The 27572-nt window shown below is 44.8% G+C and overlaps 1 protein-coding gene across 3 annotated transcripts in view; it reads left to right on the forward strand.

Annotated features, from left to right (window-relative positions):
* Window positions 1–27572, forward strand: part of pex1 (peroxisomal biogenesis factor 1) — a 98134-nt gene that overhangs the window by 67830 nt on the left and 2732 nt on the right. For 2 of the 3 annotated variants that reach the window (XM_038797374.1, XM_038797376.1), the window contains 7 exons: window positions 3144–3208; window positions 4770–4912; window positions 6106–6209; window positions 7936–8112; window positions 19182–19412; window positions 21751–21948; window positions 23146–23276. In XM_038797374.1, the coding sequence (XP_038653302.1) occupies window positions 3144–3208; window positions 4770–4912; window positions 6106–6209; window positions 7936–8112; window positions 19182–19412; window positions 21751–21948; window positions 23146–23276 (1049 nt within the window). The remainder of the gene's footprint in view (window positions 1–3143; window positions 3209–4769; window positions 4913–6105; window positions 6210–7935; window positions 8113–19181; window positions 19413–21750; window positions 21949–23145; window positions 23277–27572) is intronic. The other variant, XM_038797375.1, reaches the window with a different exon arrangement.

Genomic DNA, 27572 nt, shown 5'->3' on the forward strand with positions numbered 1-27572 from the left:
CAGGAGGCACCCTACCAACCTTACCGTCAACACCTTTACCAGTATCTTGGCATCCATATTCAGCAGACGTATGGGCCAAACGATCCACGCTCCACTGGATCCTTATCCTTCTTTGGCAACAGCGAAATGGAAGCCTGCCCCATTGTTTGCGGAAACAACCCTGACCATCGCGTCCTCAAACATCCCCACCATCAGCAGGTGGCGCAGTGGTTAGCACTACTGCCTCACAGCGCCGAGGACCCTGGCTCGATCTCGGCCCTGGGTCACTGTCTGTGGAGTTTGCACGTTCTCCCTGTGTCTGTGTGAGCCTCACCCACACAGTCCAAAAAGATATGCAGGTTAGGTGGAAGGGCCATGCTGAACCCAGCCCCATATGCCCATCTCCCTTATACCAAGGAACAATACATAACTGCACCCATTAGGGAATAAAACCCTAAAAACCACATGTAAATAAAACGCCCCATTCAAGAAACAGAGAAACAAAACCCCCATCGAATAACTACCATAGGAAAAACACCATCCCCATCCCCACCAACCAAGTGCAAATTCCAACTTTCACCTTAGTGCCAGTCCTTCAACCTTACCGAATGCCTCCCCCATCTCCACCACCTCGAAATAAAAATCCCTTGAATTGTGAATCGTTCTCAACTTCGCAGGGTATACTACTCCAAATCTCACTCCGCTTACATACAATGCTGCCTTCACCCATCCAAAGGCCGTCTACCTTCTCGCCAACTCTGCTGTCAGGTCTTGGTATATTCGTAAACCAACACCTTCCCACTTGATGCTTCGCCCAGCGAAAGACCTTTTCCTTTTTTTAAAATAAATTTAGAGTACGCAATTCTTTTATTTTCCAATTGAGGGGCAATTTAGCATGGCCAATCCACCTAGCCTGCACATCTTTTGGGGATGTGGAGGTGAGACCCACGCAAACATGGGGAGAATGTGCAAACTTCAGACAGTGACCTGGGACTGGGATCGAACCCGGGTCCTCGCCGGTGTGAGGTAGCAGTGCTAACCACTGCATTGCACTCCTTCACATCGACCCTGTGAAAGCAAACTATAACCACCCCTGGTAGCTCATTCACTTTAGGCCTTGACCTGAGCAACCGACGTGCCCTTTCCAACTCGTAGAGGACAGAATCTTCCCCCTCCCTTTCCGCAAACATTTTTGCAAAGTACTCAGTCGGCCTTGGGCTCTCCACCCCATCAGGCAGGCCCACGATTCTCAGATTTTGTTTCTTCAACCTCATCTCCATCTTGACTGAGGCCTTTCTTGGCCTCCGCCACCCTCAAATTCTCATTCATCGAGATGAACTGGTCGCCATGTTGCGACAGTGCCTCCTCCACCCCCCCCCCCCCCCTTCAACCTCTCTCCTTGCTCCCATACCTCGACCGACATCTTCGTCATTGCCACCTTTACCGGGCAACCGCCTCCTCCGCCCATTCTTTCATCATCTCCCTCTGAAGCACTTCCATATGCTTGGTAAACAGCCTCTTGAATTCCAGCGACATCACCTCGGTCAGAGTTTCCACCGTGAGGGGAGAGGCCCCATCCGTCAACCCAGCCCCTGCCATCTTTCTTCCTGCAGGAATTACTGCCTCACTTGACGGCGGACTTTGCCTTCTTCTTTCCAGCACCCTTCTTCTGGGTCTTCAGCATTTCACATCTTCCTTATGACTTCCCACACCAACTCATTCACAAACTATCCCTGAAACCGGGCATAAAAGTCAAAAACCAGATACTCTATCAGGAGCCACCTAACGTGCGACCTTCACCTACATGCCACCACTGGAAGTCATGCAGCAGCATATTTGAATTCTGAAGGTCAATGTACGTCAGCATGACTCTCATCGACTCTCTGTCACTTCTTCAAAAAACTCCAGCAAGTCGTTTAAACATGATTTTCCCTGAAGAAATTCATGCTGGCTCTTCCTAATCAACCCATATTTTTCCATGTGTATTGAACCAGTATATAAATGCAAGTTTCAGTATGAGGATTGAAAGATCTGTTCCTCGCATAGACACTGACATGGTCAGATAGCTGGAAGGCTGGTTCATGATGCAGAGCATCGCCAGCAGTGCAGGTTCACTTCCCGTACCAGCTGAGGTTGTCCATGAAGAAGCTGTCGTCTCAACTTTGCCCCTCGTCTGAGGTGTGGTGATCCTCAGGTTAAATCACCACCAGTCAGCTCTCTCTCAAAAGGAGAGAGAAGCCAATGGTCCTCCGAGACTATGGTGACTTTTATTTCTTTCATAATTAACCATCAAGATAAAAACTTACATTGTACCTCTGGACATTCCAAAGCACTTTACAACCAATTAAGTACTTTTGAAGTGTAGTCAACTGTTGTAGAGAACAGAAAAACTAATTTGCACACAGGACAGTCCAAACAGAGCAATGAAATGGTGTTTGTGGTGTTGTTAGAGGGATAAATATTAGTTCGGACATCAAAGAAAACGCTACAGTTTTCTCCAATAGTGTTGTGAAATCTTTCCAGCCATCTGAGAGCAAAAATGGGACCACAACGTCTCATCCAAAGGATAGCATGTCTAATTTTTCAGAACTCCCTCAGTGCTGCACTGATGTGTCAGCCTAGATTGTGTCCCAATTCTTTGGAATTGGACTTGGATCTATACTACTCTGACTCAAAGGGCAAGCATGCCACCATTGAGCCAAGACAAGCATTTGACAGGATGTGTGAAGAACAACACACAATATTTTCCCCTCTTCTGTCGTTCCCATTATACATTTAGAGATTTGCTTCCCCTTTCAGGTGAAATACTTGCCTTAGTAACCTAGCATGTACAATGCCATATCATGCTATAATATATACATCAAGCATTCTGCTGCAGTGCTGCCATAAGTTTTAGTGTTCAGGCTTTAAAAATTTTTTGATATTGTTTATTTCTGTTCTCTGGCATATTGAGTTAAAACGCCAAAATAGAGGTTAAGTGCTCCCCCACACAGGGTCACTCTCTTAAAACTCTGAATATGAGCTTCTGAGCAGAATTGGTATTGGGTAAAAATTCCCATCCTCTGCTGTTAGTGGATGAATTGCGTGACATTGGGATCTAAACAATATAAAATAATGAATTGAATTAAAATAATTGAACTGATTTCCAACCCTTTTTTTCACAGGGTCCAGAACTGCTGAGCAAATATATTGGCGCAAGCGAACAGGCAATTCGAGATGTTTTCAGCAAGTATGTGATATGCGCCCGTATATGTTGATTATTGTCATTAGGTGATTTCCAGAGGATTGACCAAAAAAATTCCTTCATTAATTATAACCCTTGATTTCATTTCATATTTCTCTGGTATCATGGCTACATCAACAGAGAGAGGGAGATAAAATTGCCTCTGTAAAATCCTTGATTCCAGAAATTGCCTTTAACCTCTGCCTCTAGGTTAGTTTTTGACTTAGTGGTTTCTTGTGATTCAGAGAAATCTCTATCTGAACAGAGAACAAAATTGTCTAAAGAGTCAAGAGGTGGATTTTGTTGTCATACCTACTCAACAATGGTGTTAAGAACTGGAACCTGAAGTACAAAAGGGCTAGGGAGTGGGCGCAGGGCACTGAGAACCCAGGAGAAAGGGAAGGAATAGCCTGGGGCCAGAGGAAGTTGAAGGGCCCAGGCCTCTATCCTTTGTAACCCATTCTTCTCTGTGTCCAGAGAGAAAATGGTGGTGGTGAACTGACTTACACTTTAACTGAAGAAACTCTTTAATCTGAGCAGCTTGGTGGCTTTCATGTGACCATGGGTGTCATTCTCCCAAAAGGGTGCATTTAGCTACGTGTTCCCCAACACTTCCAGTGCTGGGAAACACATGGCTATTCAACACGACTCGTGCCGAAACGCCCCATTGTAGCAAGAGAAAATGGGCTCTGGATATCCGAGACCCCCCGAAGCGATCTACAACCCCCCACCAAGCGCACAATGGGAGGGTCCCCCCACCCCTACAACCTCCCCAACACCCACGCTGGGCAACCCGATCGGATGTGCACAAAAATTGCCAGCTTTGCAGTGCCAGGCTAGCATCCAGGTGACACTGCCAGGGTGCCAGACTGGCTGCCAGGATGGCACCAGCAGTGCCTGTGCACCACCGTGCGCAAAGGGCATGCAGCTGGATGCCTCCAGTCCCCTTGGAGACCCCCACGAATGCCGTTTTGTCTGATCCTGATTGTAGGCACCAGTGCCGAATCGCACTCGCCTGAGGTCTCGGAAGCATAGGGGATGAATCCCAAAGCCTCGGGTACCTCGGGAATATGCACATTAGAGTGAAGCTTACTGTCTCGTTCTAATATTCAGATTTGCTAAAAAGTGATCCTGCCCATTGTGGGCGGGATTCACATCGCAACGTCACGCAAAATTGCATTGAATCTTGCGAGACACGTGAGCCAGATAGATCCCGAGAGCGGGGTGTCCCGGCTTTCGACGACCATACTGCGCTGCGGCAAGCTGCTTTTCCGGCGCAGCATGGCTGTTGGATCGCGCCCCATGTTTAGAAATACCATGTTCCTGGAAAAATAGGCATATCTTTGCTGTAGTGCCCAAAGGAGTTTACCGAGCATGTCACTTTTCAGGTGTGCTTGATCGTGTTAGATGAAAACCCCATGTGTCAACACTGTACTTACCGCACTTCTGTAAATGCTAAATTGTCACAAATAGATTCAATTTGTCAATTATTTAAAAGATGATTTTAGAAAATATGAATTCTAAAGAGTAACACAATTCTTTCTGCATAATGAATTTTGATCTCCAGGGCACAGGCAGCTAAACCTTGCATTCTTTTCTTTGATGAGTTTGATTCCATTGCACCTCGCCGTGGTCATGACAACACTGGTGTAACTGATAGAGTTGTTAATCAACTGCTCACACAACTGGATGGAGTAGAAGGTTTACAAGGTACGAGGTGATTTAATAAAGAAGTTCAAACTTATGATGGGCTGGGACTCAGTAGATAGAAACAGACTGTATCCAGTGGTTGAGAGACCTCCATACAATAAGGGGCATAGATAGGATTAGATGCAAGAGACTTAATAATATGGTTTAGGATGTACTTTCTCAGAGGCTGAGGAATGCATATTGGAAAAGGTGATTGAAATAGATTGTTCCACTGTGGTCCCATCTTTTTTTAAAATAAATTTAGACTACCCAATTATTCTTTTCCCAATTAAAGAGCAATTTAGTGTGGCCAGTCCACCTACCCTGCACATCTTTGGGTTGTGAGGGCGAGACCCACACAGACACAGGGAGAATGTGCAAACTCCACACGGACAGTGACCCGCAGCCAGGATCGAATCTGAGACCTCAGGACCGTGATGCAACAGGCTAACCACTGCGCCACTGTGCCGCCAGTCCACTGCACTGTCTCAAAGTCAGGTTGTGGGTTCAAGTCCCACAGCACCGACTTGAACAAGAAATCTAGGCTGTCATTCTCTTGCAATACTGAAACTGCAGTGATGGAGATGTATCTTTTGGAAACTCTGTATGAAGAAGAACGAGTCCTGGTCAATATTTATTCCCCAAAGTACATTACGAAAAACAGATTATCTGGTTATTATCACACTGCGACTTTATTGTGTGTGCAAATTGGCTGCCATGTTTCTTGCATTATTTCAGAAGCACTTAATTAGCCTTAAAGTGTTTTGGGAAGCCCTGAGATTGCAAAAGACACTATATACTTGCAAGTATTTTTAACTTTATTTGCATCTTGAGAGCTCCTCCTTATAGGTCGGTGGATTTGCTGTTTGTCTAAAAATAAAGCACACTGATTTATTTTGAATTGAAATCAAACCCAAAAACCAATGTCACAAAGTGTATTCTTTCCAGTGAGTTGTCAGTGATAGATCTTGTTGAAGAACACCTTCTCCATTATTTTATTGAGCAAATGGTGGTGAACTGTATTATGAACTCTTAAATTGGGATACTATTTAAAATGAGAATTAGTTAAATTGGGATACTATTTAAAATGAGAATTAGAGAGGCATTTTTTTTAAAAAAAAGTCCAATTTCACATTGCTTACGACCAAGGGTGTTCTTCTATGATCAAGCCAAATAGAAATGATCTAATAATTACCCAGAAATGTTGTCTACAGGGGTTTATGTGTTGGCTGCCACAAGTCGCCCCGATTTGATTGATCCTGCTCTACTAAGGCCAGGTCGTCTAGATAAATCTGTGTACTGCCCTCCTCCAGATCAGGTATTGAAATTGTACAGTTTTTAGAGTGTAGTCAGTGAAAAAAATATAGTTATACATGAGATATTTTGACTTTAAGTATTTATTAACTTATTTAGAAAATAAAACTTTCTAGTATTTCAGATATTTGCTCAGTTTACCATGTTAAGTCAAGTTCTTGAGAGCTGTACATCTATCTGTCACGGTTCTGTTTCTTTAACATGAAGCGTGCACTCGCTGTAGAGATGATGATGTGGAGATGCCGGCGTTGGACCGGGGTGGGCACAGTAAGAAGTTTTAGAGCACCAGGTTAAAGTCCATCAGGTTTGTTTCGAATCACTAGCTTTCAGAGCGCTGTTACTTCATCAGGTGAATGAAGAAGTGGGTTCCATAAACACACAAATAGACAAATTCAGTGATGCAAGATGATACTTTGAATGTGAGTCTTTGCAGGTAATTGTGCCTTTACAGGTCCAGAAGGTGCAACAGGAACGAGGGATAATCACAGGTTAAAGAGGTGTGAATTGTCTCAAGCCAGGACAGTTGGTAGGATTTCGCAAAATGGTGGGGGGGTTAATGTAATGAGACATGAATCCAAGGTCCCGGTTGAGGCCATACTAGTGTGTGTGGAACTTGGCTATCAGTTTCTGCTCAGCGATTCTGCATTGTCACGCGTCCCGAAGATCAGAGGCTGAATGCCCTTGACTGCTGAAGTGTTCACCAACCGGAAGGGAACATTCCTGCCTGGCGATTGGCGCGCACGATGTCCGTTCATCCGTTGTCGCAGCGTCTGCATGGTCTCGCCAAGGTACCACACCTTGGGACGTCCTTTCCTGTTGGACTTTAACTTGGTGTTCTAAGACTTCTTCATGTAGAAATAGAACTGGCTTGCATAAGTCAAGTGAAATAAGCACAGTTTAGCAGATCCAAGGCTTAGAGCCCTTGCACAAGAGTTCTCCAGTTGTTTAACCAAATTATCCTGCGCAATATCCTGGAACTGCTGCTTGACTAGTAGATTTAGTTGGAGCTGTTTGAGAAGAATTCTGGTCCCTCATTGACGAATTTACATCTCCTAGGTTCCATGAATAAACTAAGCTGGCTTTCAATCAACAGTGCCTTGGGTACAGACCTGCGTGGTGCATGTTCTGGTGCATCAAAACTGCCACAGAAATTTTCTTCATCTGAGCTATCATTGCCAGATCAGTTACTTTCGAGATATCCCCAGCCCAGAAAGACTCTGCTGAGTTTCTGCTCCTTCTTTCCCTCAGAGTATGATGCACACGGCACAGATAAAAATCTAATAAATATAATTAACTTTCTCTCATAGGGATATAGCAGTGTGTTGTGACAAATAATGGGAGAAAAAACTGTTCATTTCTTTCATATTATTCTTCACATGTATTTTCCATTCTACCTTTGCTGATTCATATTATTCCAAATATTAAAAACAAACCAAGATTGAGCTAGATTTTATTTATGCAGTGCACATGGTGTCAAAAGCATCAGGATATTGCTAAAGTGCTTTGCCATTTGTGACCTGGGCTTGTCATAAGGAGAATACTTCTATTCAAAATACGAATGCAAAATGTACATAATCCAAGTTTTGACAAATTTGCCATGTAATCAGCTTAATGCTCATAGTTCCTGTTTCATCTGTGCATTCTAATGCATTGTGCAATTACAGCTGAATTTTTGACTTTGTTTACACTGAAAACAAGATAAATGTCACATTCTTCCTCTCTCACTTCAGGTTGCGCGCTATGAGATTTTGAAAGCTTTGAGCCAATCTTTACACTTAGCAGATGATGTTGACTTCCAACAAATAGCAACCATGACTGAATACTTTACTGGAGCTGACCTGAAGGCTTTACTCTGCAATGCTCAGCTGGATGCAGTTCACAACGCTCTGTCATCCAGTGTAATCCGGGTATGTGCATCAAGTACAAGAACATCCAATTCCAAGATATTACTTTTTTTTCTGTGGCTGAATTTATATTGCAAGTTTAGCAATGGTGTGATGGGGAGGCAGTGGCGTAGTGGTATTGTCACTGGACTAATAATCCAGAGACCCAGGGCGATGCTGGGGACCTGGATTAGAATCCCACTAGACCAGATGGTGAAATCTGAATTAAATTTTTAAAAATGTAGAATTAAAAATCTAATGATGACCATGAAACCATTGTTGATTGTTGTAAAAACCGATATAGTTCACTCATGTCCTTTTAGGGAAAGAAATCTGTCATCCTTACCTGGTCTGGCCACATGTGACCCCAGAGCCACAGCAATGTGGTTGACTTTTAAATGCCTTCGGGGATGGACAATAAATGTTGGCTCAGCCAGTGACACCCACATCCTGTGAACGAATAAAGAAAAAAAATGCACTTTACTGCAGACTGATAAATTTGCAGTGCAAATGTGGTATCGGGATTCAAACTCGCCCTAACAGAACTTAGAGTGGGTCTGCTTTTATAGCCATCACAAACTACTTCTATTTAACTATGAATGGATTGTAAATTTGATGCAATATCCAAACTAATTTGAAAAATAGTTGGAAGTGGTTTGGACCTCCTGGATACATTTTAAAAGTACCTCACCTCTGCTAAGAGATTTATGAGGGAGAAATTCTCTTGTTCGCACATTTAATTTTTTTTTACTGCTCAGAGCCAGCTCTACATAACCTAAACAGGAGAACTTGGCTTTACCCAGCAGGATCCAAGCAACGTAACCACTGTCTTGCAGATGCTTGTCTAATGTCAAATACTTGTCTAACATCTAGGGCGAAATTCTCCCCTACCCGGCGGGGCGGGGGGTCCCGTGTAGCGGAGTGGCTCCAACCACTCCAGTGTCGGGACTTCCCAAAGGTGTGGAATTCTCCGCACCTTTAGGGGCTAGGCCCGCGCTGGAGTGGCTCTTGCTACGCCGACTGACGCCAAAACCAGCGCCAACAGCCTTTGGCGCCCGTCGGTCGGCGCCGGGGCTGGCCAAAAGGCCTTCGCCGGTCGGCGTGAGTCCGCGCATGTGCCGGGGCGTCAGCGGCCGCTGACGTCACCACCGGCGCATGCGGGGTGGAGGGCGTCTCTTCCGCCTCCGCCATGGTGGAGGCCGTGGCGGCGGCGGAAGAAAAAGAGTGCCCCCACACGGCACTTCCCCGCCCGCCGATCGGTGGGCCCCGATCGCGGCCAGGCACCGTGGGGGCACCCCCTGAGGTCCGATTGCCCCCCCCCCCCCCCCCCCCCCCCGGGCCCACTCGCGCCACCAATCCCACCGGCACAGAGGTGTTTTAAACCACGTCGGCGGGATTGGCCCGTCGGCGGTGAGACTTTGGCGAATCGCCGCGGGGGGCACGCCGATCGGTGGGGCGTGATTCCCGCTCCCGCCAATTCCCGGGTTGCGGAGAATTCCGGCCACGGCGGGGGCGGGATTTACGCCGGCCCCGGGCGATTCCCCGACCCTGCGGGGGGTCGGAGAATTCCGCCCCTAGTCTTCAAAGAACCATAACATAGAAGTCGTACATGGAATTATATAGAACATTCAGCACTGGTGGTCTGATCAAACCAGTCCATCCTCTTATTTGTGCTCCCTTCGAAGCAACTCATCAGCATAACCTATCAGCATAACCTTTTTACCCTCCTCCCTGATTGGCTTACCTAATTTCCCCTATTTGCCTCAGCTAGTTCCATTGGTAGCAAATTCCACATCCTGATGATTCTCTGGGTAAAGTAATTTCTTCTGAATTCTCTAATTAGACCATAAGACCGTAAGACATAGGAGCAGAATTAGGCAACTCGGTCCATCGAGTCTGTTCCGCCATTCAATCATGGCTGATATTTTTCTCATCCCCATTGTCCTGCCTTCTCCCCTCTGATCCCCTTATTAATCAAGATTGATTAACTGATGATGATCATATATTGATGGCCTCTAGTTTTGATCTTTGTCACAGTGGAAATGCTTTATGTATGTCTACTCTAGTAAATCTTTCATAATTTTAAGGACCTCTCTTATAAGGTCACCTCTCAACCTTCTATTTTCAAGTAAAAGGAAACCTGGTTTGTTCATCCTTTCCTGATAGGTTTCTTTGTAAATAATGGGCTGGATTCTCCTCAGCCCCGCACCAAAATCGCATTTGGCTCAAGGGCGGAGAATCCATTCTTATGCGGGGATTGTGGTCAGCGCCGCTCCTGTGATTCCCCGGTTCCCAAAGAATCGCTCGTGTTTGGATCACGCTGCTGGGGTGCCTTTGACAGAGGCCCCCCAGCGATTCTCCAGGCAAAATTGGCCGAGTTCCTGACGGCGTGGTTCTAACCACGTCTTGCCTGTCGGGAACATTGGGTGGCGGCTGCGGACTCAGTCCGCGACCGCTCTGGTGGGGAGTGGGGGGATCGAGCAGCGGGAAGGGGGGTGGGCCTTATGGATGGCCGGGGCTGCGAACGGGTGGCTCAGAGCCATCTCGGGCCGGGGGGGCTCCATTTTGGATGCGCTCCGCAGTCCAAATCTGCCCTGTCGCAGGGCAGACATGCATGCAGGCCGCCGACGTGCGCATGTGTGGACTCCCGACTGGACGTGCAGGGGCTGTTTCCTCAGCCATATCTGCGAGCAGCTCCCCGGGGCCCTGCTAGCCCCCTGCAGATAGGAGAATCGCCCTTAACTTTTTGAAGGAAATTCATGAGTGAAACGCCAGCGTTTTTACACTGGTGTGGGGACATAGCCCCATTTTTGGAGAATCAAGCCCCAGAACTGTGCACAATGTTGTAAATGTGGACTAACTACGTTCCTGTGGAGATTTAACTTAACTTCTCCAGTTTTTAATTCTGTTCTCTTAAAAATCAACCCTAGTGCTTGGTTGGCTTTTTGAAATGACTATATGTCGCTATCTTTAATGATTAATGTATTTTACTCCAATATCCCATTTGTTCATCTACCCCATTTAGATTTTTGTTTTCCAAGCAGTATTTGACCATCTAATGTTCTGTACCAAAATGTAACATTTTATTTTCGTCTGTGTTGAAATTCATATGGTAATTTTACATTCACTCAAAGGGTGTCAATGTCCTCTTTAATTTGTTACAGCTCTCTTTAGTATTAACTATCAAAATTTGGTGGTGTCTGCACATTTAGAAATTGTATTTTTGATTTCAAAATGTTAATATAAATGATGCATAACAGGGGTCCCAGCTCTGATCCTTGTGGACCCCACTTCCCACTCTGTCTCTTTTACTCCTCTCCCTACTTCCTTTCAACCAACAAGTTGTCCAATTCTTCTACTTATTCCCTGACTCCATGTGCCATGATCTTAATCATTTGACTGTTGTGTCATCATCGACTGTCCCTAGGCTTGATGACAACATCTAATCAGGGTCACATATTTCTGCCATGGGGAGCTGAGCAACTTTCAGATCTTTGGACACATGGGGCAAGGGGTGCGATCCAGAATGAAGAATTTGCTTCCTTTCCATCCTTGCCATCGTTCTATCATCATTAAGGCGTTGGACTTGAATCCAATGGACAGGTTGTCGCCATTCTTAGCAATTGGTAGCAAGTTCCTGCCATTCATTAAAGTCAGTGCTGCCTTTCTTCAGGGAGAGCTTTAAAGAAATGTTTCAGAATGTTCAACAAAAAATACATTCCAGTGAAAAACAAAAACTCAGCAAGAGGTATCTTTCTGTAGCTTACTTAAGGAGGTTAAGGATAGTTAGCTTATAATGTTGCCAAGAATAATAACGCGTTTGAGCATTGGGAGTGTCGAAGAGATCTGCAAAGGGCCACCACAACGTTGATGAAAAGAGAAAAGGGGAAAAATAGAGAGAGTAAACTAGCCAGGGAATATAAAAACTGATAAACGTATAAGGAAGAGAGGAGCTAATGTAAATGTTGGTCCCTTAGAAGCTTAGAAGCAGGAGAACTTATCATGGGGATTGAGGAAAACGCAAAGATAATTGAACATATATTGTGTCTGACTTCGCAGAAGAAGACTCAAGTTTCATACCAGAAAGAGAAGGTAAACTAGAAGCTAAAGAGTGATGCAAGTAAGGTAATTAATAATGGGCAGCACAGTGGCGCAGTGGTTAGCACTGCTGCCTCACAGCACCGAGGTCCCAGGTACGATCCCAGCTCTGGATCACTGTCCATGTGGAGTTTGCACATTCTCCTCGTGTTTGCGGGAGTTTCGCCCCACAACCCAAAGATGTGCAGGTTAGGTGGATTGGTCACGCTAAATTGCCCCTCAATTGGAAAAAATTAATTGGATACTCTAAATTTATTGGGGGGTGGAGGAAATGAAAAGAAAAAGGTAATTAATAACAGCAGAATTAAACTACTGGAAAAACTTCGGAGACTAAAATCTGATCCCTGGGACCTGATTACATAACACTTTGTGATTTGAAAAGAGAAAGCTGCAGAGATATTGAATGCACTGGCAATGATATTTTAAAATTCTGAGCTTCTGGAATGGTCCCAGCAGATTGAAAGTTAGCAAATACAACACCAGTATTTAAGAAAGGAGGGAGCAGGAAAACAGACCAGCTGACCTGACATATGTCATCAGGGAAGTGCTGAAATCTCATATTCAGGGAATATTAACAACGTACGTCCCTGCTGCAGAGGCAGCAGGGGGGCTTGGCGTTGTCGAACTTGCTTCATTATTATTGGGTGGCGAATTTGGACAAGGTGCGGCGGTGGTGGGAAGGAGAAGGGGTAGAGTGAGTTAGGATGGAGGAGGAATCTTGTAAGGGGTCTAGTTTGAGGGCTATGGTGACAGCAGCATTGCTAATGGCTCCAAGTGGCTGTGCAGTCTACGGTGAAGATATGGAATCAGCTGAGGAGGCATTTTAGGGTGGAAAGGATGTCGGTGCTAACGCCGCTATGCGAGAATCATGGGTTTGAGTCGGAGGGATGGATAGTGTATACAGGAGGTGGAGGGAAGTGGGGCTGGTCAATGTGAAGGATTTGTATTTGGATGAAGGGTTCACCAGTCTGGAGGAACTCAGGGAGAGGGTAGAACTGCCGAGGGGTAGTGAATTCAGGTATCTTCAGGTTAGAGACTTTGCACAAAAGGTCTGGAAGGGGTTCCCTAGGTTTTCGGGATACACCCTGCTGGAGCGACTGCTGCTTCTGGATGTGGAAGGGGGGTGGAATTGGGGATACATATAAGTGGCTGGGGGAGCAGGGACGTGAGTGGGTGGTGAAGATCAAGGAGAAATGGGAAGCTGAGTTGGGAATGGAGATCAATTGGGGAGCATGGAGTGAGGCACTGCGAAGGGTAAACAGGACCTGCTCTTGTGCAAGGATGAGCCTGATACAGTTTAAGGTAGTGCACAGAGTGCATAATACTCTGGCGAGAATGAGTGAGTTCTTTCAGGGGGTAACAGATGATTGTGAGAGGTGTGAGCGGGAGCCAGCGAATCAGGAGCACATGTTTTGGGGTTGCGAAAAATTGGGAAGATTCTGGGCGGGAGTGTTCGCCGTCTTAGCCAGAATAGTGGAAGAGGAGGTGAACCCGGACCCTTTGGTGGCGATATTTGGGGTTTCAGAGAAGCCAGAGCTCGTGGAGAGGAGGAAGGCCGATGTCGTGGCCTTCACCTCTCTGATTGCATGGCGATTGCATTTTGCTGGAGTGGCGGTTGGCATCGCCACTGGGGGTAGCAGCATGGTTGGATGGCCGTACGACTTCCTGCGGTGAGAGAAGAGGTGAGAGAAGATAAAGTATGAGTTAAGGGGGTCAGCGGGGGAGTTTGAGAAAAGGTGGGGGATGTTTGTGACCCTGTTTGAGGAGTTGTTCGTCGCAGGTGGGTGGGGGGGTGTGAAAAAGAAGAAAAACCTGTACAATCTGTATAGTTGATTGTTGGGAAGTATGTTTCCCGGGGTGTTTACTGACTGTAACCTGCTTTGATACAATTTTGTAATAAAATGTGTTTTTTTTTAAAAAAACAATGCACTTAGGCCGAGTATGATCAAAGTCAGCATGGCTTTATGAGAAAAAAAATCTCTTTTGGCCAGTTTATTAGAGCTAGTTGAGGATGTAACTAGTAGAGTCGATAAAGGGGAAGCAGTAGCTGTTGCATATTTCTATTTCAAAAGGCATCTGTTATGGTGCTACCCAAAAGGTTCATATTAAACAAGGGTTCATGGAGTTGGGAGTACTATAATAGTGAATATAGGATTGGTTAATGGCAGGAAGCTAACAGTAGGAATAAATGGGGCATTTTCAAGTTGACAGGCTGTAACTAGCGGATACTACATGGATCCATGCTCGAACCCGTATTTACAATCTATATTAATGACTCAGATGAAGAGACAGAGTAATATATCGAAGTTTACGGGTGCAAAGATAGGTGGGAATACAAGCCGTGAGGAGGTCACGAGGCTGCAAAGAAATATAGACAGGTTAAGTGAGTGGGCAAGAAGTTGACAGATAGAGCATAAGTGGAGAAATGACACTTTATTCACTTTGCTTGTTGGAAGAACAGAATATATTTTAAAAGGTTTGAAACTTCTAATGCTGATGGGTGTACTCGTGCACGTGTCAATGTCTACCTGTTGATTCCCTTATTTTCTATTTCTTTTACTTTGTCATCATCGTTTTGATTCATGAATCTTTAATGGACATGTATCTTTAAGTCAAGCAGAGGATGTGAGGAATTCAAAAGTTGCACAATATATTGGAGATTTAGTATTTGAACAGCAGAATTTGGACTTTCTGGCAGCCAATAGATCAGAGGGATTCCATTTGACTAGTTGGCTGGTGGCCAAAGGCCATATTCTGGCCAGCAACAAGCAGTGATTGGATCCACCCTCGTGGGATGGTTTTCAGAGAACACAGGAAGGACAATCGGGTCCTAGATGCTGAGAGGAGAGGTTGTATGTTGCTTTCTCTCTCTCCAAAATGTTTCCTGCCTGCTGTTTAGTCTGCAGAGAAGTCTCGAGATCCTGATGAACTTTTAGTGAAAATCATTACAAACTGAAAGCCATTACAAATTGAAAGCAAAGACATCCAACTGAAGGTCTTGACTGAAGAAAAGTGTACTGGAATTTCTTAGAATTTACAGTGCAGAAGGAGGCCATTCGGCCCATCGAGTCTGCACCGGCTCTTGGAAAGAGCACCCTAACCAACCCCGCACCTCCACACAACCCATAACCCAACACTAAGGGCAATTTTGGAAATGAAGGGCAATTGAGCTAGGCCAATCCACCTAACCTGTACATCTTTGGGCTGTGGGAGGAAACCGGAACACCCGGAGGAAACCCACGGACACACAGGGAGAACGTGCAGACTCCGCACAGATAGTGATCAAAGCCGGGAGTATGAGTACAGTGAGTATAGTAGGGGGCTAAGCCTTGCGGGGCCCCGATATTGAGTATTATTGTGGAGGATGTATTGTTAATTCTTACTGATTACTTAAGGAAGAATATATTTATATTGGAGGTAGTATATTGAATGTTCACTGGGATGAGAGGCCTATATTCTCTGGAGTTTAGAAGAATTAGAACTGATCTCATTGAAGCAAATATGGGGCGAAATTCTCCCCTACCCGGTGGGGCGGGGGGGTCCCGCCATAGTGGAGTTGCGCCAACCACTCCAGCATCGGGCCTCCCCAAAGGTGCGGAAAAGTCCGCACCTTTAGGAGCTAGGCCCACACCGGAGTGGCTCCCGCTCTGCTGACTGCCGCCAATGGTCTTTGGCGCCACGCCGCCCGGCATCTGGACTGGCCGAAAGGCCTTCGCCGGTCGGCGTGAGTGTGCGCATGCACCGGAGCGTCAGCGGCTGCTGACGTCACCACCGGCGCATGCGCAGCGGAGGGGGTCTCTTCCGCCTCCGCCATGATGGAGGCCGTGGCAGCGGCAGAAGAAAAAGAGTGCCCCCACGGCACAGACCCGCCCGCCGATCGGTGGGCCCCGATCGCGGGCTAGGCCACCATGAGGGCACCCACCAGGGTCCGATCGCCCCACGCCCCCCCACCCCAGGATCCCGGGGCCCGCTCCGCCGCCTGCTTCCGCCGGCACAGAGGTGGTTTAAACCATGTCGGCGGGAGAGGCCTGACAGCGGCGGGACTTCGGCCCATTGCGGGCCGGAGAATCGCCACAGCGGGCCCGCCGATCGGCACGGCGGGATTCCCGCCCCCGCCGATTCCCGGGTGGCGGAGAATTCTGGCCACGGCGGGGGCGGGATTTATGCCGGCCCCGGGCGATTCCCCGACCCTGCGGGGGGTCGGAGAATTCCGCCCTAGGTTTTGAAGGGGCTTGGCAGGGTAGACACTGAGCTTGTTACCCTTTGCTGAGGAATCTAGAACTCGGAGGCAAAGTTTCAGGATAAGTGGACAAGGACTAAGGTCTGAGGTGAGGTGAAATCTCTTCACTCAGTGAATTGTGAATCTTTGGAATTCTGTACCCAAGAGGATTGTGTATGCTCCGTGATTGTCCATCTCAGCCTTCAATATGTTCAGATTGTTGGTTTCTCAGGGAACCAGGCGATATGGTAAGTGGGTGTCAAAGTGGAGGTGAAGCTAAAGATCTTCCAGGATCATATTGAATGGCAGAGCAGACTCGATGGGCTATATGGTTCTTGTGTTTTTAACCCCTCGATCAACATCACAAAAAATGATTTATCTGGTCATTATCACATTGTTTGTGGGTGTTTGCTGTGTGAAAATTGTATGCTGTGTTTCCTACATTACATCAGTGACTGCACTTCAAAAAGTACTTCATTGGTTGTACTCCATTTTGATAAATCTGGTGGTTGTGATAAAAGCTATATAAATGCAACTCTTCTATATTGTAGCTTCTATTACTTCCTCCACACATGGCATGGTGTTAATTGCTGGTGTTGAGTTTCAGACTGTCCACGATTGCTCTTTCATTCACTGGTATGCTATAGCTGCTTCACAGCTTGTGGATGCAGTTGAAGATCCTCCTCCAGGCACTCAACACCCAAAGCTTTTGCCATTTCTCTGGTGGTTACTTAACCACTTCCCTGGCCCTTGACATTGATCAATCATAGGTAGTACCATATACTGTTACAGTAACAGGTTTTAATACCTGACTTGATAGGAATTTTTAACAAAATATTTTTGAATAATTACAATTCAGGAACTTAAAATTAGGACAACGGCTATAATGGAAATTGAAACGTACAGACAATAAGTTACAATACAAGTATGAGCCAAGGTACAAATGGAATGTATTCCACTTTCATCGTAATTGTTTGACCTCCGTCTTCTAGAAGATTTTGAATGTAGTATCAGAATACAAATGGGTTGTATTTGATTTGATGTTAAAAGGCTTGTGTTAAAGTTTGGAAGCCAAAGGAAAATCAAATGACTGCAAGTGTAAAACTGCTGAATGGTCATTGCCCTAGTCAATTTCTGTTTCAAGAATGAGATTACCCAACTCCACACAATCGTTCTCATTTGTAGCTTCCTTTCCTCAGATATGCATAAAATGACTCTGTCAGCACTTTTGTGCCAGTAAGATATTTTTCAAATAATTTTTATTTTTATTTTGCTCCAGTAATGTTATATAGGATGAGCCAATGTTGTTCCCTTGTTTAAGGTGGTAAACAGGGATAATCCAGCAAATTATAGGCCGGTGAGCCTGACATCAGGGATGGGGAAGCTTGTGAAAAAGATACTGAGGGACAGGATATATGCACAGTTTGAGGAAGATGGACTAGTTAGTGACAGGCAGTATGGTTTTGTATGGGGAAGGTTGTGTCTCACCAAATTGATTGAGTTTTTTGAAGAGGTGACAAAGACAATTGATGAGGGAAGGACTGTGGATGTAGTTTATATGGACTTTAGTAAGGCATTTGACAAGGTCCCACATGGCAGACTGGTACAAAAACTAAAATCACATGGGATTCAGGGTGGGATGGCTAGATGAGATGGCTTGGTTGTAGAAGACAAAGAGTAACGGTGGAAGGGTGTTTTTCAGAATGGAGATTATAGCTAGTGGTGTTCCACAGGGATAAATGCTGGGACCTCTGTTGTTTGGTAGTATATATAAATGATCTGGAGGAAAATGTGGGTGATCTGATTAAGTTTGGGCTGACACGAAGATTGGCGGAGTTGCTGATAGTGCCGAGGATTGTCAGAGGATACAGCAGGATACAGACAGATTGGAGACTTGGGCACAGAATGGCAGATGGAGTTTAATCCGGACAAATACACGGTGATGCAATTTGGAGGATCAAATCTAGGTATGAATTATTCTGTAAATGGAAGGACCCTTAGGAATATTAATATGCAGAGAGATCTGGGTGTGCAGGTCCACAGTTCCCTAAAAGTGGCAACACAGGTAGGTGGCCAAGGTAATTAAGAAGGAAAATGCACGCTTGCCTTCATCAGCTGGGGCATTGAATACAGGAGTTGGGAAATCAAGTTCCAACTATACAAAAGCTTGGTTCGGCCGTATTTGGAATATTGTGTGCAGTTCTGGTCACCACATTATCAGAAGGATGTGGAAGTTTTGCGGAGAGTGTAAAAAAGGTTTACCAGGATATTGCCTGGTCTAGAGGGTGTTGGCTATGAAGAGAGGTTGAATAAACTAGAATTGTTTTTACTGGAAAGACGGAGGCTGAGGAGAGACCTGATAGAGCTCTACAAAATTATGAGAGGCATAGACAGGTTGGATAGTCAGAGGATTATTCCAAGTGTGGAAGTGTCAATTACAAGGAGGCATAGGTTCAAGGGGAGAGGGGTAAAGTTTAAGGGAGATGTTATTTTTTTAAAGTTTTTCACGCAGAGTGGTGGGTGCCTGGAACGTACTGCCAGAGGATGTGGTGGAAACGGGCACATTAGCAACATTTAAGGGGCATCTGGATGGACACATGACTAGGGACGAAATAAAGGGATACAGGCCAAGTAAGGGCAGAAGGTTTTTTTTTAGTTAGAGCATCATGATTGGCACAGGCTTGGAAGGGTCGAAGGACCTGTTCCTGTGCTGTACCTTTCTCTGTTCTTAATATATAGTGCAATAACTAAATGCAATTCTGCCATTTTGCTCTAGGATGCAGGTTCAGGTTCTGATAGTGATATGAGCCTATCTTCCATGATCTTCTTGCATCACAGCAATGGTTCTGATGAGTCTGTAGGGGACGTAGAAAGATGGTCAGAACATTCTCCAGTTTACCTGGATACCAGCGAAATATTACCTGATGATCCATGCCCCAACATCTGGCGCCTTTACTTTGGTAGCTCTTACGAATCAGAACTAGGAACTGCAACCTCTTCAGAACAGGTCAGCATTTAAAAATAAAATTGGTGTAATGAATGAATCTTATCATCTTTTGATTACCACTTTCATAAGTGTTATTATTTTCTAACTAATTTTACTGTCCTAACACCACATGGATGCTATTTCTCTGTACTGCCATTGTCCTCATTGGAAATAGCAGTTATGGAAAGGTGACCTCATTAATTTAAGCAAACTGATTTAATCTGACCACTACTATATTGCTTTTATTTAATTTTATTAATTTTACCTTCCGAGTTGAAGGACAATTGATGAACTGAGCCATGAAGGAAATAGTAAAGGGAAATTCTAGAACTGACATAGATGTAGATAAGGGCTGGATTCTCCATTTTTGGGACTGTGTCCCCACGCGGTCATGAAAACTGTAGTCTTTGACGCCAGGAAAACTGGCGGCAAAAGGGCACAGATTCACTGTCTTGCAGGCAGCTGTCGTAGAGCTCACAGATCCAGCTGCTGATATGGCCCCCCTCACGTCCAGGTCAGAGGCCGCGAATGTGCACAGCGACAGCCGTGCCGTGCTCCATGGTGGACTCAGCCCACTAAGCTGGACCGGCAAAATAGTGCCCCGCATCGGCCGCTCGCCCGCGCGCACATCCCCCAGTCCTGAATAAAGCCACCCCTGCCCTCCGATCGGCCTTCCCCCGACTGTAGTCCGCAGCCGCCACGTGAGGTTCCTTAACGGCAGGACCATGTTCGAACCACGCCGTTGGATATTGGCCGGTCGGGGACGGAGAATAGCAGGGCGGGCCTCAGGCAATGGCCTGAGGCGGTGGATACTCGGAGTACACCGCTGTTCGGGGCGAAGAATAGCGGAACCGGCGCCAGTACTGATTTCCTGGGGAAACGGATTCTCCACCCAGTCAGCGAATGCGCTTTCACCGTCGGGGTGCGGAGAATCCAGCCCATGATGTGTGGCATTGTAGGTATTCACTTGCCTTTTATTTGCCTTAGTAAAAGCTAAATCTAAATCTGATCCTTGGATTGTCAGTAAGGAAAATGGTATATCCATTATTATAACATTGTGTTCAGAATTGCTGATGGCCAGATTGATTGTTCATCATCTGTATAAAAATTAATAATTCTTTATAAATCATGGAAACCATTACAAGGGTAGCAAATTCTAGATTACTACCTGAACCATAAACAAATTGACATAGGGCAAATAAGATCACAAAGATTAGTATGGAGGAAATGGGCTTTGATTCACGAAGCACGGGCACAATATTGGGGGAAATGGAAGATGTATCATTGGGATAGTCTTTATCGTGCTGGGATTAGTGATCTGGCAAGTATCATAACTATGGCAGTAGAGATGGCTTTCAACTAAATGGGGTGAAGGATCATATTAGGGGTATCTGAATGTGTGCAGCATTCAGGACAAAACATATGAAGTGATTGCACAAATAGTCTTTTCAGAGATATGACTGCAAGGCGGCCAGGGCTGGAACCTAAATATTCAAGTGCATTTGACATTTTAAAAGGACAGGAAACTAGGAAAAGGTAATGATGCAGCTCTGTTAATTAATAATAACATTATAGTGAAAGATGACCTTAGTTTAGAAGATCAAGGTGTGTGGGATCACATTTGGATAGAGTTAAGAAATAGCAACAGAATGAAGTCACTGGTGGCAGTAGTTTATAAGCCCCCAACAGTAGTTGCACTATAGGGCGAAGTAAACAGGAAGAAATAATGGGGGCTTTTAAGAGAGGTACTGCAATAATCATTTGTGATTTTAATCTTCATATAGATTGGATAAATCAGATTGGCATAGGTAGCTCAGAAGATGAGGTCAGAGTGTATTCGCGAGAATTTCTTAAGAGCAGTATGTTCTAGTGCCAACCAAGGAGTAGGTATTTCAGATCTGGTTATATGTAATGAGACGGGATTAATTAATGACCTCATAGTAAAGGAGCCTCTAGGGCAGCACGGTAGCACAGCACAGTGGTTAGCACTACTGCTTCACAGTCCCAGGGACCTGCTTTCAAAGCCCACTTGGGTCACTCTCTGTGCAGAGTCTGCATGTTCTCCCTGTGTCTGCGTGGGTTTCCTCTGGGTGCTCCAGTTTCCTCCCAAAAGTTCCAAAAGATGTGTTGTTAGGTGAATTGGACATTCTGATTTCTCCCTTTGTATACCCGAACAGACGCTGGAGTGTGGCAACTAGGGGCTTTTCGCAGCAACTTCATTGCAGTGTTAATATAAGCCTACTAGTGACAGTAATAAAGATTATTATTAAATGTACTTCACTGGCAGTAAAGCACTTGGGGAACTTCACTAATCATGAAAGATGCCACATAAATGCAAGTCTTTTTTTTCTTTTATCAGAACTCTCAATGTTTGTCTGGACCAAATTCAATGACTCTTGATCACACAATCACATCTGTTAGAGACACCATATCTTCTCATCCCCCTGCTTATATGATGTCATTGCAAGAAGGATACCAAGAACTTAATCAGGAGCAAATGGAACATCTACGGTTTGAACTAAATGTTATTAAAGCAAATACAAGGAACGAGAACATGGTAATGTCAGTTGGCTTCCTTATCAATACAAAAAGATTGCTGTTTCTTGTGTTACTGCACTACCACTGCGCCACCAGGCCTCCTATTTGTACATTAAAATATTGAATCTGTACTTTTCTTCAGTTTAAAAAAAATTATAAATAGAGAAGTTGGCTTCCGTTATGAATTTTTACAAATTTACTATCTCTCCCCATTGGTTCTCTAATTTTTAATTTTATTTCTGTGGGTCAGCTATCTCTTGCTGATCACTGATATTGAATTATAGAAGTAAGTTCAAAATGTTTACACTGTTGCAGCTTATTCAGGCAGCTGGTTCAGCAACCTGCTGAGCTCAGCCCAGGCAGCCCTTTGAAACAAATCATTTGTGAGGCATTACAACAAAAGTACAGATTTCGTTATTGGTTTCCTGAGCTTATCCTTGTGTGGGGTATTTTGTTCAAAAGCATAAACACCCTATAAGATAATAAGGAAGATAGCGCAATCCCCTGTCTTTGCTGCATACCAAATATTACTGCTGTACAAAGCAAGTTATTGTTTATTCAGGAAGATATTTGGAATTTAACACATGCTGTAAAAAGGAATATAAAACATTTGAAGTGCCATAACTGATGTCAAATTGATGTTATTCCCTGACCTGTAATATTGGAAAATATAGTTTGGGCTTTTCCCTTTCATGGAACATTGTAATCAGCATATCAACACCTTCAGTTACCTTTACAGAATAAGAATCGCTATGTCATGACTCAATTAAGAAGAATAGCAGAGCAAGATCTGTTTTGTGGAATGAATGTCCTGAATGGGTTCACCTACCTTTTGTGTTTAATGAATACAGACTCTGAAATGGATAATTGCAGAATCTGAAAGAGTTTCTCTAAATGAAACTATTGAGGAAATGCTGTGATTAAGTACCTGTCAGTCCTTGGCAATCTTCCTGATTATCTATTCCAACTGGCGGTATCTTACAGAATATCACCTGTATGGAATGATTTTGCAACCAAATTGATCCTACAATAAACTATTTCTTTAAAAAATGTTTTTTTAATATATTTGCTGTTTATATTATATTGTTCATACAAATTTTCTATGTTTCTAATATTACGAATATAGATTATGGAACCAAGCTTTTAAAACACGTGCTGTGCATATTAAATACCAGCATTTCCTCAAATTCTGTTTTATATGAATCTTTTGTTCCAGGAGGGTACTAACCACAATCAATCAGGACCCATGAATGCGTCACAATTTATTTGTCAATCCCACTTACTAACAGCACTGAAAAATACAAGACCCTCTATTGGTCAGCAAGAATGGCATAAGTTCACAGAACTGTGAGTAAAAAATTCTTGTTAAATTAAAGCTGAAATATAAATATTTTAAAATCTACATCGAGTTTTACTGTGTTACCAAATATATGGAATGATATGGTCTAACTATTGCAAATCTACCTAAAATGCAAATGAAAGCTCGTGTAACATTCCTTAGAACAAACCAGAAAATAAATGTGTGCCCTGAGGCAACCACTAGTCACCGGCTGCCATCCTGAAAAAGACCCCTTTATCCCCAATCTCTGCCTTCTGCCAGTCAGTCAATCCTCTATCCATGCCAGGATCTTACCCTTGACACCATGGGCTTTAAACTTATTTAACAGTCTCCTGTTAAATACGGCACCTTGTCAAAGGCCTTCTAAATAAATCACGTCCACTGGTTCTCCTTTGTCTAACTTCCTTGTTACCTCCTCAAAGAATTCTTAACAGATTTGTCAGACACGACCTCCCTTTGACAAAGCCGTGCTGACTCAGTCCTATTTTACCACGCACTTCCAAGTGCTTTGCGATCTCATCTTTAATAAGACACAAAAATCTTACCAATGACCAAATTCAGGCTAACCGGCCTATAATTTCCTGTCTTCTGCCTCTCTCCCTTCTTAAATAGTGGTGTTACATTAGCCACTTTCCAGTCCTCTGGGACCCTTCCTGCCTCCAGTGAGTCCTGAAAGATCATCACCAATGCCTCCACAATATCCTCAGCTATCTGTTTTAGGACCCTGGGGTGCAGTTCATCTAGTCCAGGTGACTTATCCACCTTCAGACCTTTCAGTTTCCCCAGAACCTTCTCCTTAGTGATGGGCACTGCACTCACCTCTGACCCCTGGTTCTCCTGGAACTCGGGCATCCCACTGGTGTCTTCTACCGTGAAGACTGATGCAAAATAACTATTCAGTTCTTCTGCCATTTCTTTGTTTCCTGTTATTACTTCTCCAGCCACATTTTCCAGTGGTCCAATGTCTATTTTTGCCTCTCTCTTACCTTTTATATATTGGAAAAAAACTCTTCCTTTATATTACTAGCTAGCTTGCACTCATACTTCATCTTCTCCCCCCTTATTGCTTTTTTAGTTGTCCTCCGCTCGCTTTTAAAGGCTTCCCAATCCTCTGGCTTCCCACTAAGCCTCGCCACTTGGTATGCTTTCTCTTTAGCTCTTATGCTGTCCTTGACATCCCACGTCAGCCATGGATGCCTTGTTCTCCCCTTAGCATGTTTCCTCCTCATTGGGATGAATTTCAGTTGTGCCTCCCTAATAACCCCCCAAAACTCCTGCCATTGCTGTTCCACTGTCTTCCCTGCTAAGCTCCTTTTCAACTCAATTCTGGCCAGCTCCTCCCTCAAGTCTTTGTAGTTACCCTTGTTTAATTGTAATACCGTTACATCTGATTGTAGCTTCTCCCCCTCAAACTGCAGGGTAAATTCTATCATATTGTGGTCACTGCTCCCTCAGGGTTCCTTCACATTAAGTTCCCTAATCAAGTCTGCCTCATTACACATTACCAAATCTAGATTGCCTGTTACCTTGTAGACTCTGTCACAAGCTGATCCCAAAAAACATCTCATTCCACAAATTCCTTTTCTTGGGACCCACTACCAACCTGATTTTCCCAGTCCACCTGCATATTGAACTCCCCATGATTATTGTAATATTCTCTTTTTTATGCCTTTTCTATCTCCTGATTTATTTTCTGCCCCACATCCTGACTACTGCTAGGGGGCCTGTACATAATTCCCATCTGAGTATGTTACCTTTGCGATTCCTCAACTCTACCCACAGAGATTCTATGCCTTCTGATCCTATATTGCTCCTTGCTATCGATTTAACTTCACTCCTTACTAACAATGCAAACCCGCCCCCTTTGCCCATCTGCCTTTCCTTTCGATAGGGCATATATCCTTGGATATTTAGATCGCAGCTCTGATCCCCTTGCAGCCACGTCTCTGTGATGCCCACAACATCGTACCGGCCAATTTCAATGTGCGCAACAAGCTAATTTACCTTGTTCCGTATACTGCACGCATTTAGGTACAACACCCTCAATCCTGCATTGACCACCTCCCCTTTCACACTCTCCTCAGTCACTGTACCCTGTACTGTGGCTCTTTTTGATTTTTGACTATGGCTTCTCTGCCTTAAACTTTCCCCCTTACTGCTTTTGTTTCTGGCCCCGTTTTACTTCCCTGCATCGGCTTCTGACTTCCTGCATCGGTTCCCATCCTGCTGCCACATTAGTTTAAACCCTCCCAAACAGCACTAGCAAACACCACCCCCAGGACATCGGTTCCAGTTCTGCCCAGGTGCAGACCGTCCAGTTTGTGCTGGTCCCATCTCCCCCAGAACTGGTTCCAGTGCCCCAGGAATTTGAATCCCTTCCTCTTGCTACATCTCTTGAGCCACGCATTCATCCTATCTATCCTGACATTCCTACTCTGACTAGCTCAATGGCAGTCTGAGACATCCTTAACCCTTGCACCCGGGAGGCAACATACCATCCTGGAGTCTCGATTGCATTCGCAGAACCGCCTGTCTATTCCCCTTACGATTGAGTCCCCTATCACTATAGCCCTGCCATTCTTTTTCCTGCCCTCTTGTGCAGCAGAGCCAGCCACAGTGCCATGAACCTGGCTGCTGCTGCCTTCCCCTGGTGAGCCATCTCCCCTAACAGTATCCAAATCGGTATAACTGTTTTGCAGAGAGATGACCGCAAGGGACACCTGCACTGCCTACCTATTCTCGCTCTCTTTTGGTCACCCATTTTCTATCTCCCTTAGTAATTTTCACCTGCCGTGTGACCAACTGGCTAAACGTGCTATCCACAACATCTTCAGCATCACGGATGCTCCAGGAGCTGCAGCTGGACATACTTCTCGCACTTGAAGGAACTAGGGTCAGTGGACATGTTCCTGAACTCCCATATCGCACACGAGGAGCATGACACGGGTCTGGGATCTCCTGACATGTCTTAAACCTTAGATTAATTTATACAACTACAATGCCAAAAAACAAAAGAAAAAAAAAATAGACAATGAAAAGAAAAACTACTTGCCAGTCACCACTACTTACCAGCAGGTCCTCACTTGGGCAATCCAATCACAGCCCTCCTGTGACGTCACTCTTCAGTTTCTCTCCTCTCCTTACTGAACTCCAGCTTTTAAATCTCCAGCTCCTCTCCCGCGCTTAAATATCTGGCTCCTCTCCTATAAAAGGACAAAAATACAAAACAATTTACAATATCTGTCTTATAGTCTAACATTTAGGGTTAATGTGAGGTACATAAAGGCGGCAAGGTAGCACAGTGATTAGCACTGGTGCTTTACAGTGCCAGGTACCTGGGTTAGATTCCCGGCTTGGGTCACTGTCTGTGCGGAGTCTGCACATTCTCCCTGTGTCTACGTGGGTTTCCTCCAGGTGCTCTGGTTTCCTCCCACAAATCCCAAAAGACTTGCTTTGGGTAATTTGGACATTCTGAATTCTCCCTCTGAACCCAAACAGGCGCCATAGTGTGGCAACTGGGGAATTTTCACAGTAACTTCATTGCAGTGTTAATATAAGCCTACTTGTGACACATCTGAATTGACAGGCAAATTGGTTGAACACACTGCACCATGCAATAAATGGCAAATGTGACCAAGACAAGAGTCTACAGACTCAACCCATCACGAAATAAGCAAACATTGGGTCAACCAATCTCACTGAAGCTCTAACTCTGTCACAAGGGATTACAGGCGACATCTCTGAAAATCTTGTAATTTCACCACAAGTTGTTCCAAAATAAACGGCAGCAACAATGGTCCATCTTTTAGGGCTTCAATCTCATCTCCCGAGAGTCCATTGCCCTAGATTCTAGAGTATGCACTCAAGCATCAACTCGCAAGCACAATTTTAACTTTGAGGTTGCGCCAAGCAGAATACTGCTCGAAAGGGCTTTGCCCCAACAACCTGTGTTAAAGGGCTCACCAACCTTTAGCTGCCTCTTCATTTGCAGTCTACCCTCTGCAGCCATTTTCCTGTTTTTCTGCTCCTCTGTTTTTACTGAACTGAGACCTTATGACACCAAGGTTGAATACAATATGGTTTGGCCTCAGACATTTGTCAGGGACAGAGCAAGACTAGGTGGCTTTGTCGTCCCAATACTTAGTTGCAGGAAATTGATGCTCATCCAGTACTGGATGTCTGACCAGCAGTCTGGTAATTCAAGAGGCAATGGAGGGGTCAAGAGAGATAGTGGTGAGGGAAAGTTGGATGTTGTCAGCACACAGGTGGAAACTGATTCAAAGTTACCTAGTTGTATGAGAAGG

Source organism: Scyliorhinus canicula, chromosome 5 (assembly GCF_902713615.1).
Source record: "Scyliorhinus canicula chromosome 5, sScyCan1.1, whole genome shotgun sequence".
Lineage (NCBI taxonomy): Eukaryota > Metazoa > Chordata > Chondrichthyes > Carcharhiniformes > Scyliorhinidae > Scyliorhinus > Scyliorhinus canicula.